This window comes from Somniosus microcephalus, chromosome 4 (genome assembly GCF_052327205.1).
Source record: "Somniosus microcephalus isolate GS21.2 chromosome 4, FLI_Smic_1.0, whole genome shotgun sequence".
Classification (NCBI taxonomy): Eukaryota; Metazoa; Chordata; class Chondrichthyes; order Squaliformes; family Somniosidae; genus Somniosus; species Somniosus microcephalus.
Window position 1 is genome coordinate 317,657,006 of NC_140990.1, and position 15,768 is coordinate 317,672,773.

The 15,768-nt window shown below is 49.0% G+C and overlaps 1 protein-coding gene across 1 annotated transcript in view; it reads left to right on the forward strand.

Moving 5' to 3' along the window:
• nhej1 (nonhomologous end-joining factor 1) overlaps positions 1-11,037 on the forward strand; it is a 289,544-nt gene extending 278,507 nt beyond the window's left edge. The window contains exons 6-7 of the mRNA XM_085986798.1: positions 5,501-5,619; positions 8,512-11,037. Coding sequence (XP_085842924.1) covers positions 5,501-5,619; positions 8,512-8,607 — 215 coding nt within the window. The 3' untranslated portion in view covers positions 8,608-11,037. The remainder of the gene's footprint in view (positions 1-5,500; positions 5,620-8,511) is intronic.
• The last annotated feature ends 4,731 nt before the right edge of the window (positions 11,038-15,768 follow it).

The following is a 15,768-nucleotide window of genomic DNA, read 5'->3' on the forward strand; positions in this document are numbered from 1 at the left end:
TGGGGTAGAGGAACAAAGGGATCTCGGAGTACAAATACACAAATCACTAAAAGTAGCGGCACAGGTTCACAAGGCCATAAAAAAGCAAACCAAGTACTAAGGTTTATTTCTAGAGGGATAGAATTGAAAAGTAGTGAAGTTATGCTAAACCTGTATCGAACCCTGGTTAGACCACACTTGGAGTGCTGTGTGCAATTCTGGTCACCATATTCTAAAAAGAGTGCAGAGAAGATTTACAAGGATGATACCAGAAATGCGAGGGTACACCTATCAGGAAAGGATGAACAGGCTGGGTCTCTTTTCTCTTGAAAAGAGAAGGCTGAGGAGTGACCTAATAGAGGTCTTTACTCTATCAAAACCTTTCATGATTTTAGATACAGGGAGAGTGTTTCCACTTGTGGGGAAGAGCAAAACTAGAGGTCATCAATATAAGATAGTCACCAAGAAATCCAATAGGGAATTCAGGAGAAACTTCTTTACCCAGAGAGTGGTGAGAATGTGGAACTCACTACCACAGGGAGTGATTGAAGCGAATAGTACAGTTGCATATTGATGCACTATCAATTGCTACAAAAGACTGGAGATTGAGTAAGTAATAAACAGGCTTTTATTACCAAAGAACAGAGCATGCCTCTTGGGGTTGCCTGGTATCCAAAAGGGCCGGAGGCTTCTGAGCAGCGACCTTTATACCCAGCCATGAGGGTGGAGCCAGGGGCGGAGTCAGCTGAGGCATGCACAGACAAGTACAACAATACTAACAACAGTGGTTTACCACATTCACCCCTTGTTTAGAATTGAGTCCGGCGGGGTGAAGTGCACTAAAAATTCGTGTACTGAAGTCTATCAGGAGGCCTTGTAAGCCGTCCTGAGCGTCGCAGCAGCGGCGGTGATGGTGCAGCATCCAACGGTGAACCCGGTGTCTCGTTCAGAGGAGGTGTAGCAGGTGGCGGACCCTGGGGCTGCTGCATGCCGTCTACAGGGGTCAGAGCATGGGTAATGGGAGGTAGCGATGGTGGTCTCTCAGAGGCACCCGAAGGTGCGAGGTCTCGTGCGGGGACTGTGTCCTGGGGGTAGGCAGGAGTAGCGGTGGGTGGCGAAGAGGGTGTTTCAGGAGCACCTGCAGGTGCGAGGTCTCGAATGGAGACTGTGTCCTCCCGCCCGTCCGGGTACACCACGTAAGCATACTGCGGGTTGGCGTGGAGGAGGCTCACCCTCTCGACCAGGGGGTCCGCCTTATGGGTCCTCACGTGCTTCCGCAGTAGGACGGGACCTGGAGAAGTCAGCCATGTTGGTAGCGAAATCCCCGACGTGGACTTCCTGGGGAAGGAGAACATTCTCTCGTGAGGAGTGGCATTGGTGGGTGTACAGAGCAGCGACCGAATGGAATGGAGCGCCGCAGGGAGGACCTCCTGCCAGCGGGAGGTCGGAAGGCCCTTAGATTTTAAGTTTAAAAGGACTGCCTTCCAGACTGTCGCATTCTCCCTTTCCACCTGGCCGTTACCCCGGGGGTTGTAGCTGGTGGTCCTGCTTGTAGCAATGCCTCTCGCCAGCAGGTACTGCCGAAGTTCGTCGCTCATAAAAGATGAGCCCCTGTCGCTATGGATATAGCTAGGGAAACCGAACAAGGCGAAGAGGTCATTCAGACATTTAATGACCGTGGTACTGGTCATGTCCGAGCAAGGGATGGCAAACGGGAAACGGGAGTACTCATCAATTATATTGAGGAAGTACACATTGCGGTCAGAGGAGGGGAGGGGCCCTTTAAAATCGATGCTCAGCCGCTCGAAGGGGCGCGTGGCTTTGATCAGGCTCGCTCTGTCTGGCCGATAAAAATGCGGCTTGCACTCGGCACAGATCTGGCAGTTCCTGGTCATGGTCCTGACCTCCTCGATGGAGTAGGGCAGGTTACGGGATTTGATAAAATGGAAGAACCTGGTGACCCCCGGGTGGCAGAGGTCATTGTGGAGGGTCTGTAGCCTATCAACCTGCGCGTTGGCGCACGTACCACGTGATAGGGCATCTGGGGGCTCATTGAGTTTCCCGGGCCGGTACAAGATATCGTAATTGTAGGTGGAGAGTTCGATTCTCCACCTTAAGATCTTGTCATTCTTGATTTTGCCCCGCTGCTTATTATGAAACATAAAAGCCACTGAACGCTGGTCAGTGAGCAGGGTAAATCGTTTTCCGGCCAGGTAATGCCGCCAATGTCGCACGGCTTCCACAATGGCCTGGGCCTCCTTTTCGACAGAGGAGTGTCGAATCTCGGGGCCCTGGAGGGTCCTTGAGAAAAAGGCCACGGGTCTCCCCGCCTGGTTAAGGGTTGCAGCTAGGGCAAAGTCGGATGCGTCGCTCTCCACTTGAAAAGGAAGGGACTCATCCACAGCGTGCATTGTGGCCTTCGCAATGTCTCCTTTTATGAGAGTGAAGGCTGCACAGGCCTCTGCTGTCAGGGGGAAGGAGGCGGACTTGATGAGGGGTCGGGCTTTATCCGCATAGTTGGGCACCCACTGCGCATAGTAAGAGAAAAACCCCAGGCATCTCTTCAGTGCTTTCTGGCAGTGGGGGAGGGGGAGCTCCATAAGGGGGCGCATTCTATCGGGGTCTGGGCCGATGACTCCGTTCTCCACTACGCAGCCAAGAATAGCAAGGCGCGTAGTACGAAACATACATTTGTCTTTGTTGTATGTGAGATTCAGCCGCTGGGCCGTCCGGAGGAATTTCTCTAGATTAACGTCGTGGTCCTGCTGGTCGTGGCCGCAGATGGTGACGTTGTCTAGATATGGGAAAGTGGCCTGGAGCGCGTTCTGGTCAACCATCCGGTCCATCTCCCGTTGGAAGACAGAAACTCCGTTGGTGACGCCGAAGGGAACTCTGAGAAAGTGATAGAGCCGACCGTCAGCTTCAAAAGCTGTGTACTGGCGGTCCTCAGCCCTGATGGGGAGCTGGTGGTATGCCGACTTCAGATCAATCGTCGAGAACACCCGGTATTGTGCTATCTGATTGACCATGTCAGATATGCGGGGGAGTGGATATGCATCCAGCTGGGTGTAGCGGTTGATCGTCTGGCTGTAGTCAATAACTAGGCGCTGTTTGCCGCCAGCCTTCACCACCACCACTTGTGCTCGCCATGGGCTATTGCTGCTCTCGATAATCCCTTCCTTCAGGAGTCTCGCTACCTCGGATTTAATGAAACCCCTATCCCCGGCACTGTAACGCCTACTTTTGGTAGCGATGGGCTTACAGTCGCGGGTGAGGTTAGCGAACAAGGAGGGGGGGGAGACTTTAAGGGTGGAGAGGCTGCAAATGGCGCGCGGCGGGCGATTTAAAAACTGCTGGCTGCAGACTGTGAGAGGGGGGAGGGGTCCACCATACGCTAAAGTGACACTCTTAAGGTGGCACTGAAAATCCAACCCCAGTAGGACGGCAGCGCAGAGATGGGGCAGGACCAGAAGTTTAAAATTTTTGTATTCAGTACCCCGCACTGAAAGAGTCACCATACAGTAGCCACCGACGTCCGCTGACTGGGCTTTGGAAGCCATAGAGATGCGATGACGCGTCGGCAGGACCGGGAGAGAGTAACTGCGCACCGTGTCGGGGTGTATAAAACTCTCCGTGCTCCCGCTGTCAAAAAGGCAGGTAGTGGCGCGGCCGTTTACCGTAATGTCCATCATGGACCTGGACAGTTGATGCGGGAGAGATTGATCCAGCGTCACGGAAGCCAGCGTATGTTCAAGCGTGTCGATGCGGTCGTCCGATGAGGCGGTGGTGGAGTCCGGGTCCCCCGTAACCAAAGTCGGAGGCGTCCAAGATGGCGGACAAAATGGCGGCGCCCACGGTCCCCACGCGGCTGGGGGAGCCCAAGATGGCGGACAAGATGGCTGCGCCCACGGTTCGCACGCAGCGCTGCTGGCGTTAGCGGTCTTCCCTTTGCAGGCGCTAACGTAGTGACCTTTCTTCCCGCAGCCGGAGCAGGTAGCATTCTTCGCGGGGCAGCGTGCTCTAGGGTGTTTAGCTTGGCCACAAAAATAGCATTTTTGTGCCTTGGACATCGCTGCAGCAGTTGGAGGTGGCGGTCCCATGGCCCAAGATTGCGGCGTCCACGGCGCGGGGCGATGAGGGGAGAAAGCGTCCATATTTCTGTGGGCCGCGTCGAGCGAGAGCGCGAGGGACACTGCCTTTGTCAGGTCTATTTCACCCTTCTCCAGCAGCCTCTGCCGGGAGTAGTCGGACCTTAGACCCGCAACGAAAGCGTCTCGTATCAGTCCCTCCGCATGTGCCGCGGCCGATACTTCCTTGCAGTCGCAGCCGCGTCCGAGTACCCGCAGTGCCCGTAGGAAGGCTTCCACCGATTCCCCGGGCTGCTGTCTGCGAGATCTTAAAAGGTGCCTGGCATAGACCGTGTTAACCGGGCGTGCATACTGCCCTTTCAGTAGGTCGATAGCCGCCGCGTAGGTCGTCGCATCTTGGATTAAAGTATAGACTTGGTGGCTCACCTTCGAGGCCAGGATTTTCAGTTTATTTTCATCAAGAGTCACGGTCGAGGCTTCCAGATACGCCTCAAAGCAACGCAGCCATTGTGCGAATTTAGTCGACGAACCCGCTTCTTGGGGGTCTAGGTCCAGGCATGTTGGTCTGAGGGCTCGCAGCAGCGCCTGCTGCTCAGCGTTTTGCGCCATCGGTTGATCAGCATCCGCAGCCAACATTTAACTTTGGTAATAAAATTGATGCACTATCAATTGCTACAAAAGACTGGAGATTGAGTAAGTAATAAACAGGCTTTTATTACCAAAGAACAGAGCATGCCTCTTGGGGTTGCCTGGTATCCAAAAGGGCCGGAGGCTTCTGAGCAGCGACCTTTATACCCAGCCATGAGGGTGGAGCCAGGGGCGGAGTCAGCTGAGGCATGCACAGACAAGTACAACAATACTAACAACAGTGGTTTACCACACATATAAGGGGTGGTTAGGTAAGCATATGAGGGAGAAGGGAATAGAGGGTTATGCTGATAGAGTTAGATGAAGAAAGACGGGAGGAGGCTCAAGTGGAGCATAAACACCACATAAACTGGTTGGGCTGAATGGCCTGTTTCTGTGCTGTATATCCTATGTAATCCTATGTATTCTGTCACTGTTAAACACACACACAAATCTCGTATCCTTATTCTGTCACTGTTACACACACACACAAATCTCATATCCTTATTCTGTCACTGTTACACACAAATCTCGTATCCTTATTCTGTCACTGTTACACACACACACAAACCTCGTATCCTTATTCTGTCACTGTTACACACACGAACCTCATACCCTTATTCTGTCACTGTTACACACACACACACACACACACACACACAGTTGAGATGTGACATTTGGATCAGTTGGGCTTTATTCAATGGTTTATTTTCTCAATGGATGAACAGCTGGCTATGCCTTGTTCTTGAGGCTGCCACATGCTTTTCTGAACCTCATCCCATTGCAGCATTTTTTGGTATTTTCAGGAGAGGAGTACAGTAGGAATCCTCAGCCCAGTCTTGAAGAAGTGCAAAAAGTAGCTTCAGCTGAAACAAAAGAAGTGATCACGCCAACTCCTGCAGAGAGCTCGGAAGTTAAAAAACAGGTAGGTGACTATTCGGGGAACAGTTTGGTTGGCAACCCATCCACCACCTTAAACATCCACTCCCTCCAACACCGGCACACCGTGGCTGCAGTGTGTACTGTCCACCGGATGCACTGCAGTAAGTCGCCAAGGCTTCTTCGGCAACATCTCCCAAACCCACGACACCCACCACCTCGAAGGACAAGGGTAGCAGGGGCATGGGAACACCACCGCCCCCAAGTTCCCCTCTGAGTGTCATACCCTCCTGACTGGAACATATATCAGCCGTTCCTTCATCGTCGCTGGGTCAAAATCCTGAAACACCCTATCTAACCACTGTGGGAGCACCTTCACCACACGGACTGCAGCAGTTCAAGAAGGCAGCTCGCCACCACCTTCTCAAGGGCAATTAGGGCTGGGCAATAAATGCTGGCCTTGCCAATGATGCCCTTAACCTAAGAATGAATTAAAATAAAGTTGCCTATTATCCTGTAGGACTCTGTTAACTTCATGTAAGCAATGGCGGAGTATATTATGCACAGTTTTGGACAGCCTACATTGGTACTTTGGAGAGGATTCAAAGGCCAACAAGGATGGTCCTAATGGAAATCGAAACCCAACAATTGACCAATTCAGACCTAGCAAGAAATATTGGTATTTAATTAACAGTTCTAGCCAATTTCACCCTACAGTAAATAGGATTGATTGATTCAATAGGCAGCAAGATGACTTTGTGGAGAAAGAAGGAGTTTGAGGGATATGGCAGGGTAATGGGTTGAGATCAACCAAAAAATGGGCCAAATTGCCTTCTCCTGTTTGAATGTCACTAAATAGGAAAGGATTTGGAATGAAAAAAAGATTGGCTGATCCAATCAGGCCTCCAATAGAATTTTACAGCACAGAAGGAGGCCATTTGGCCCATCGTGCCTGTGGCAGCTCTCTGGAAGGCCTAGCCACCTAGTCGCTCTTTCCTCGCATCCCTTTGAATTTTCTTTTTCAACTATTTATCCGATTCACTTTTAAAAGCTATTGTGGATTCTGCTATCTCCAATGTTTCTGGTAGGGCATTCCATGCCCTAACAATCTTCTACATAAAAAAAAGATTCCCCCTAACCCCCTCAGCTTGTGCAGAACATTGTCTTAATGGCAATTTGGGCATCTGTGTCTCAGAGCGATAGTGCATGTATGTTGGTGCAGCAACATGCTGTGCTGCTGGGCTGCAGTTTTCCTTTATGGTGAGATACAGTGTAGTGTCCACATTGTAAGCCGCTACATGGCCAGTGATGCCCCCTGATTGTTTTGACGCTGCTGTATGAAGGTTTGCTGTATGTAAGAAGAGTCCCACTCCAGAGACTTGAGCACTAAATCCAGGCTGACACTCCAGTGCAGTACTGAGGGAGGTGCCGTCTTTTGGGAGGGTCCGTCTGCCCTCTCAGGTGAATGTAAAAGATCCCAGGGCACTATTTCGACGAAGAGATGGGGAATCCTGCCTAATATTTATCCCTCAACTAACATCACTGAAACAGATGATCTGGCCATTATCACCTTGCTGTTTGTGGGACCTTGCTGTGCGCAAATTGGTTGCCGCGTTTCCTACATTACAACAGTGACAAATTACTTAATTGGCGGAAAAACGTCCTGAGGTTGTGAAAGGCGCTATATAATTGTAAGTTATTTCTTTCATCGTGCTGGCTCAGTCTCCCAACGAAAGCTGCGCCGTCGAGCGGAGCTGGAACAAGGACCCGTACCTGGCATTTGCCGCATGATAAGTTCCCTATCTCGGCCCAGCTGTCGTTGCGGCAGTGTGGCGAGAAGGTGCTTTGCTTCCCGTCAGGAAACAAGATTCACCCCGGAACTGCTCCTCCTGGACTTTTTATTTTATTTATTCATTCATGGGATGTATGCATCGCTGGCAAGGGTGGTGGAGGTGGTGAGCCTTCTTGAACCGCTGCGGTGAATTCTTTTGTTGTGGTTTGAGTGGTTTGCTAGGCTGTTTCAGAGGGCACTTGAAAGTCAGCCGCATTGCTGTGGGTCTGGAGCCACATGTAGGCCAGAGCGGGTAATTAGTGAACCAATTGCGTTTTTTCGACAATCCGACGACTTCATGGTCACAGTTACTGGTACTAACTTTTTATTCCAGATTTATTGAACTGAATTCAAATTCACAAACTGCTGTGGCGGGATTTGAACTCGCGTCTCCAGATTATTCGTCCAGGGCTCTGGGTTACTAGTCCAGTAACATAACCACTGCGCTATCGCACCCCCTCCACACTCCTGGGGTGCCACCTATAAAGGTTTGAGAAGGGATTGACCCCCCCCCCCCACGATGGCACTGGGCGAGGAGGAGGAGAAAAATAATGAGATAAGATTATTATAAAAAATATTTAAATTATAGACTGATACCTGGGATGGCAGGAATGACGTATGAGGAGAGATTGGGTCGATTGGGCTTATACTCGCTAGAGTTTAGAAGAATGAGAGGGGATCTCATTGAAACTTATAAAATTCTAACAGGACTAGACAGACTAGATGCAGGAAGGATGTTCCCGATGGCCGGGGAGTCCAGAACCAGGGGTCACAGTCGAATGATAAGGGGTAAGCCATTTAGGACAGAGATGAGGAGGAATTACTTCACTCAGAGAGTGGGGAACCTGTGGAATTCTCTACCACTGAAGGCAGTGGAGGCCAATTCATTAAATATATTCAAGAAGGAGTTAGATATATTTCTTAAGGCTAAAGGGATCAAGGGATATGGGGAGAAGGTAGGGACAGGGTACTGAATTTGGATGATCAGCCATGATCTCATTGAATGGCGGAGCAGGCTCGAGGGGCCAAATGGCCTACTCCTGCTCCTATCTTCTATGTTTCTATAGGCTTGTTGTTCATCTTTTCTCCTCCCCCATTATATTTCAGGCACCCCATAGTCTTCGCACTTCAGCAGCTCCGGGCAAACCAGATCGTTCCACCGTGAAGCAGAAGAAAAAGAAAAGCAAAGGAATTTTTAGTTGATTTTAAAACCGATAAAGCTTTTAAGCAAAGATAAGCACTTCCCCCCTCCCCCCCACACCCGTGTTTTATAAGTAGGGGCCACACAGTGGCCTGATCGATAGTGGCAGCATCATTTTTGTATATCTTGTGGCGCCAAAACGCTTCTTCCCTCTTTACATCAAAGTGTATTTAAAATTCGGCGTTAAGAAGCTTGAGCGCCACAGCATCGTGGCAGTTCACGCAGCGCCTGGGACTTGGCCAAACTCTCCGAGGTTCCTAATGCAGCGGCATCTTATATGGACCACGGTCCCGGCGCAGTCCTGCACTCTGCTTTTTTTTAAAAATTCGTTTTGTGGACGTCGCGGGCAAGGCCAGCATTGATTGCCCATTCCGGTGCCAGGAGCTGAGCCCCTGCGAGAGAGCCACAGCGACATTCCTTTAAGTGGAAGGAGGAGGAGCCAAGCTCGGGGTCGAACGTACCAGACTGTGGGGGATGCACGGCTCCATTCCGTCGGCTGAAGGGGAATCGCTTGCATGACGATGGTTGCCGTGGCGATTGTTTCCAAAGGGCACGAAGTGGCCGGATGGTTTCATTTTTAACTTTCTTACTGAAATAATATCAACCAGGGGAAGCAGGAATTGACCTTAAAACCTGCGATGGCAGAACGGCGAAACAGAAAGTAGGCTGAGGAGTAGGGAACCCGATGCCTATTGCGATTCTGTGTCCCTGTGCTCTGTGACTGAGCTGGACCTGCTGACTGGCTCAGCTTTCTCCTTCAAGGTTGTGCTTAAGGTGAAACTCCAGCAAAATGACCCAGAAAGCAGGTCACTGAACCTTCCCCTGCAGTTTCCCAGCCATTCAGGGTGTGAACTAAGTGCCAGTAATGAACCTGTAATTTTATTCGCAATAACCTTGTTCCATGGTATCAACCGGGATCTGTCTGACTACCAGTCTACCTCCTGCCTGTCTCTATCTCTCTTTTGGCTTTACTTTTGCTTGTCTTTCAGTTCTTTGTTCCTCTCCCTCATTCCTCTCTTCATCTCTCATTTTTATCTCGCTCATTTCTCTTTCTCTCTCCCTTTCTTCTTCTCTTCATTCTGTCTTATTCTGATTCCTCTCTCTTATTTTTCTGTCTATTATTTATCTTTTACCTCTCTCATTTTGGTCTCTTATCGTTTATATTTCTCTCTCTCCTCATCCCTCTCTCATTCATTTCTCTCATCTCGTTTCTATCAGTCTTTCATCCCAATCTCTTTCTCGTTTATGTCTCCTTTCTCTCACTTTGGTTCCTACTTTTTTTTTCTTGCTTCTCACCTTTCATTTCTGTCTCTTTCCCTTCTTTTCGTTTCCTCTTCTTCATTTCGCTGTCTTGCTCTCGCACCCTGTCCCCGTTTCAATCTCCTTCTCTTGCTCCTTGCTCTCGGATCTCTTTTATTTCTCTACACCTCTCCTCCTCCTCCCTCCTGTTCCCGGTTGTGTCTCTATTTCTCTCTCCTCCACCCCGCCTCCCCTCCACCCCCCCCCCCGCCCGGTGTTTGCCTCTACCCTTCCCCAGACGCTCTGTGACAATGTAAAGTGACTTTTTTTTAAAGTGTCAGCTATAAAAGCTTTTATTACTTTTTTTAAGCGGTATATATTTTTTCATATCAGCGACGTGTGACTCTGGTCGGTGAGGGGTGACCAGATTTGCGGTTAAGCGTGCGGGGGTACTTCTTTAAGAACTTGTCAGACATATTAATGCGAGGGTTTTGTAATTGTCATAAAAGAAAATGAACGTTTCTTCTTAAACTCCCACCTGGTGCAGAAGTTACAGGCACTTTTTAATTCCATAGCCCCATAATCACTATTTTTGCATTAGCAAATTTTTTTTTCTCTTTTTCTTTCCACCCCAGCCCCCCACCCCCCCTTTAATTTCTAATCCGGTTAGACGATAAAATTTATAGGTACAGCAGTCATTACTCCAAAGTAAAATTAAATAGTTGCAAATTACCAGCGTACCAGCAATAGTAACTACTTTGTCTAATTAATTAAAGGGTCCGCAAGGTTGCCAAATTGAGGATAACAGATGGTATGAATTTGGCAAGCAGCCGGTTTTGGTTTATTTTATACTGAAGAAACACTGGAAGCTGATTGTGGCTTCAGAAAGCTTTACTGAAGTTCGACTTCATTCTGTTTTGCTTTTAAAATGAATTAACTACCACTCTGTGCACAACTGTCTCTATTTTTTTTAACCGGGAATTTTCCCTCCTCTTCAAGCTGGCTCGTGTGTGTGTGTGTTGTCCCAACGGAATGAAGTGTGAATCTTTCAGGCTCTCCGCCTTTGATGTCCCATTTCCCATTTTAAATCCTGCTGTCGTAGCGTTATGTAAATGCCTCTTTTTTAAAAATTAAAACAAGTGTTTTTAAAAAAAAAAAAACTGAACATCGAGAATAAAGTTGTTTAATCTCTCCATTGCTTCAGAATACGCCGGTCCCTTTTGTTTAGGCATGTGTATTTATTTTTTTTAGCCGAAACGAAAGCCCTTGGAGCTTTAACTTTGCATTTCTGAATTTGTGGGAGTGATCCTATATTAACTTCCAGACAGCATGTTCTCTATGTTCTCTACCTCCCCCCGCCCCCCCCAACCTAACTTTACATTGCCTCTGGTATTGTTGACCATCAGGCACCCAGTCAGAATTGAACAGGCAAATCTGGCCCTACTCACAAAGCCCGTGAAAAAAAGCTGCAGGAACAAGGTAAGGTAGGAGGTGGGGGGGGGGGAGCCTTAATACCTGACGCAGCCAATGGCAGGAGAACAGGGGCACGGTACCTTAAGTCGCAGGTCAGAGTCGCCTCTCTGTCTGGCCTCCCAGCGTCAAAAGCTCAGAAGAACACCCACCCACCCTACCACAACAGCTTGGCATAATCTCTGTGGTTTAGCCAACAGGCGTTGGCCCAATTAGTACCAATTACTGCGAGAGGCAAGGGGGATTCCACTGGGAGTTGGAGACCATCCACACCGAGGACGCTTCAGCTGTCAAAGGGCGGAGATGGACATCCCCACTCCATGTTGTCTAAATTGGATTCAGTCCCAGAAGTATTAACACACTGTTCCAGGTCGTCCTCCGGGGACCCCTTCATTTCTATGAATGCAGCAGCCTGTTACTTCTGTTCTAACAGATGAGCTGTGTCATCATGTTAGTTTTAGACTCTTCCCAATGGCTGAATACAGTATGGTACATAGATACATAGAAGATAGGAGCAGGAGTAGGCCATTCGGCCCCTCGAGCCTGCTCCGCCATTCAATGAGATCATGGCTGATCATCCAAACTCAGTACCTGGTCCCTGCTTTCTCCCCATATCCCTTGATCCCTTTAGCCTTAAGAAATATATCTAACTCCTTCTTGAATATATTTAATGAATTGGCCTCAACTGCCTTCTGTGGTAGAGAATTCCACAGGTTCACCACTCTCTGGGTGAAGAAATTCCTCCTCATCTCTGTCCTAAATGGCTTATCCCTTATCTTTAGACTGTGACCCCTGGTTCTGGACTCCCCCGCCATCGGGAACATCCATACACTGGGCCATGTAGATTGTGAAGGTCTCACCTACAGTGTCTGTCAATAGTCAGTGGTGGGAGCACATGGGTTTGTTCCAGTGCCATGGACTTGGAAGAAGAGAGAGAGAGGTAACTAAAAGTCAGCCAGAGTTCCCACTCCTGACCAGTACCCAAGTCCATCCCCTGCTGGAAAGCGCGAGTGTGAATGTCGTGCAGGATGGGATCAGGCTCGCCTGTGATTCTCTCCCTCCTCAGAAAGCCCGCTCAGACTTAGGCTGGGTGTTTCCTCCTGCTTCGCCGTCGGAACAGTCCCCCACCCCCCGGAAGTGCAGCGGAGTCCCCGATTGCATGTGTAAACGGGGGGGGGCGGAGGAGGGTTTCCGCCGCGCTTCCAGCAAATGTTCCCGCCGAGGAGCTGGGGCAGCTCTGAGGAAATTTCCCGGCCTTACTCTTAAAGCTCACACGCACGAGGAGTGTCTACCTGGGCAAGGTAGCAGGGGACCTGCTGGCACCTGTGGAATTGTATCCAAAGAGGAGTCGGCACTTCTTGGCAGGAGCAGATCAAGGCAATAAAAGAAAACCTACAGTATCTGCAAAGAAACTATAGAGCCTTGTATAGGAAGAAACCGCATTTATATAGCGCCTTTCACAATCTCAGGACGTCCCAAAGCTCTTTACAGACAATTAAGCATTTTTGAAGCGTAGTCGCTGTTGTAATGTAGGAAATGCGGCAGCCAATTTGCGCACAGCAAGATCTTACAAAGAGCAATGCGATTGTGACCAGATAATCTGTTTAGTGAAGTTGGTTGAGGGATAAATATTGGCCAGGACACCGGGGAGAACGCCCCCTGCTCTTCTTCGAAATAATGCCATGGGATCTTTTACGTCCACCTGAGAGGGCCTTGGTTTAATGTCTCATCTGAAAGACGGCACCTCCGACAATGCAGCACTCCCTCAGCACTGCACTGAAGTGTCAAGATCATGTGCTCAAGTCTCTGGAGTTGGTCTTGAACCCACAAGCTACTGACTCAAAGGCAAGAGTGCTACCACTGAGCCACTGCTGACAAGGTATAAAGTTTTGGTCAGACCCCATCTGGAGTAACTGTGTTCAGTTCTGGGCCCCGCACCTCATTAAAGGATATATTGGTCTTGGAGTGGGTGCAGCACAGATTCATCAGAATTGGGGTTTGAAAGGTTAAATTATGAGGGCCGGTTGCATAAGCTTGGCTTGTATTCCCTTGAGTATAGAAGATTGAGGGGTGATCTGATCAAGGTGTTTAAAATGGTAAAAGGATTCGATAGGGTAGATATGGAGAAATCATTTCCTCTGGTGGGGGATGTTATAAATCTCATCATTCATCAAGAAACTACTCGTGAAATAACGCTGGACGGCCAGCTGGTGGCGCCGTCCAAGGAGTATAAATACTCGGGTGTCGGCCCCAGCTTGCCAGGGACATTTTGTAAGACAAGGAACTAGTGAAGTACAACTGGACCTCCATGTTCTGAAACAAGTTGATTAAAGCCTTGCTTTATGCTGAATCCGAGTGCGTAGTGAGTTCTATTACGTCAGGGGAATCAAGAACGAGGGGACAGAAACTTAAAATTAGAGCTAGGCCATTCAGGACGGAAATCAGGAAGCACTTTTCCCACACAAAGGGTAGTGGAAATCTGGAAATCTCTCCCCGCCCCCCCAAAAGGCTGTGGATGCTGGGAGTCAGTTGGAGCTTTCAAACCTGAGCTTGATAGTTTTTTGTTTGGTAAGGGCATTAAGGGATATGGAGCTAAAGCAGGTAAGTGGAGTGGAGTAGCTGATCAGCCATGAACTAATTGAATGGCAGAGCTGGTTCAAAGGATGAATGGCCTACCCCTGTTCCTAAGGAAAGAATTTTGTGAATGGTGCAATGGCCTGTGGTGACCTCTGGCACTATCCCTCTGAATGAGCTAGGACAATTTGCCCAAGACAATTAGTTCTCAATTTCTGCCCTCCCATCAGAGCTGGGAGTGCTAAATACTTCTGTTTTACAATTTGGCCCATTTTATATTAATAATGAGCTGTGAAAACGAGGGTGTGTGAATCTAGTGGCCAGTTGGCCATGCTGGACTTTGGCAAAAGCACAGAATGAGCAGAGGACAATGCTGAAGAGCAGCTGCGAGGACAAAATGATTAACGCTGAGGAGCAGTCTGTGTACGTCAACAGAGCAAGATGGAGTGAGGAGGTTGAGATGGGCAACGTGTATTGAGTATTGTGTGCAGTTTTGGTCGCCTTATCTGAGGAAGGATGTTCTTGCCATGGAGGGAGTGCAGTGAAGATTCACCAGACTGATACCTGGGATGGCAGGAATGACGTATGAGGAGAGATTGGGTCGATTGGGCTTATAATCGCTGGAGTTTAGAAGAATGAGAGGGGATCTCATTGAAACTTAGAAAATTCTAACAAGACTAGACAGACTAGATGCAGGAAGGATGTTCCCGATGGCAGAGGAGTCCAGAACCAGGGGTGACAGTCTAAAGATAAGGGGTAAGCCATTTAGGACAGAGATGAGGAGGAATTTCTTCACCCAGAGAGTGGTGAACCTGTGGAATTCTCTACCACAAAAGGCAGTTGAGGCCAATTCATTAAATATATTCAAGAAGGAGTTCGATATATTTCTTAAGGCTAAAGGGATATGGGGAGAAAGCAGGGACAGGGTACTGAATTTGGATGATCAGCCATGATCGCATTGAATGGCGGAGCAGGCTCGAGGGGCCGAATGGCCTACTCCTGCTCCTATCTTCTATGTTTCTATGTGTCTGTACCTTGCGGCTGAAGATCAGCACCCTTGCAAGGCAATGGAATGGGGTCCAACTGGAAGCAAGGCCATGTGTGTGAGAGGCCAAAGCTGAGCTGCTGGGACTGTGTGCCCTGAGTGGAAGGGTTAGAACAGGCATACGGCTAGGGCAGCTGGCAAAGGGAAGAGCTTGATGGTGAGGCTCTATGGTGTCTATGGTCAGCCTGGCTACGACTAGCTGGTGCTGTCAGCTGTGGCACAGTGGGTATCAATCTCGCCTCTGAATCAGAAGATCGTGGAGTATTGGAAATCTGAAACTCTCTCCCGCCAAAAAGCTGTTGAGGCTGGTGGGTCAATTGAACATTTTAAAGCTGAAATTGATTAATTTTTGTTTGGCATGGGTATTAAGGGTTACAGAACCAAGGTGGGGAAGATGGAGTTAAGATACAGATCAGCTATGATCTAATTGAATGGCGGAACAGGCTGGAGGGGCTGAATGCTCTACTGTTCCTATGTTTAAGCCCCACTCCAGAGACTTGAGCACATAATCTAGGCTGACACTCCAGTGCAGAACTGAGGGAGTGCCACACTGTCGGAGGTGCCGTCTTTTGGATGAGACGTTAAACTGAGGCCCCATCTGCCCTCTCAGGTGGGCATAAAAGATCCCACTGGCACTAGTTCGAAGGAGAGCAGGGGAGTTATCCCCGGTGTCCTGGGACAATATTTATCCCTTAACCAAGATCACTAAAACACATTACAGTACCTGGTCATTATCACATTGCTGTTTGTGGGAGCTTGCTGTGCGCAAATTGGCTGCCACGTTTCCTACATTACAACAGTGACTACACTTCAAAAGTACTTCAGCTGATGTAAA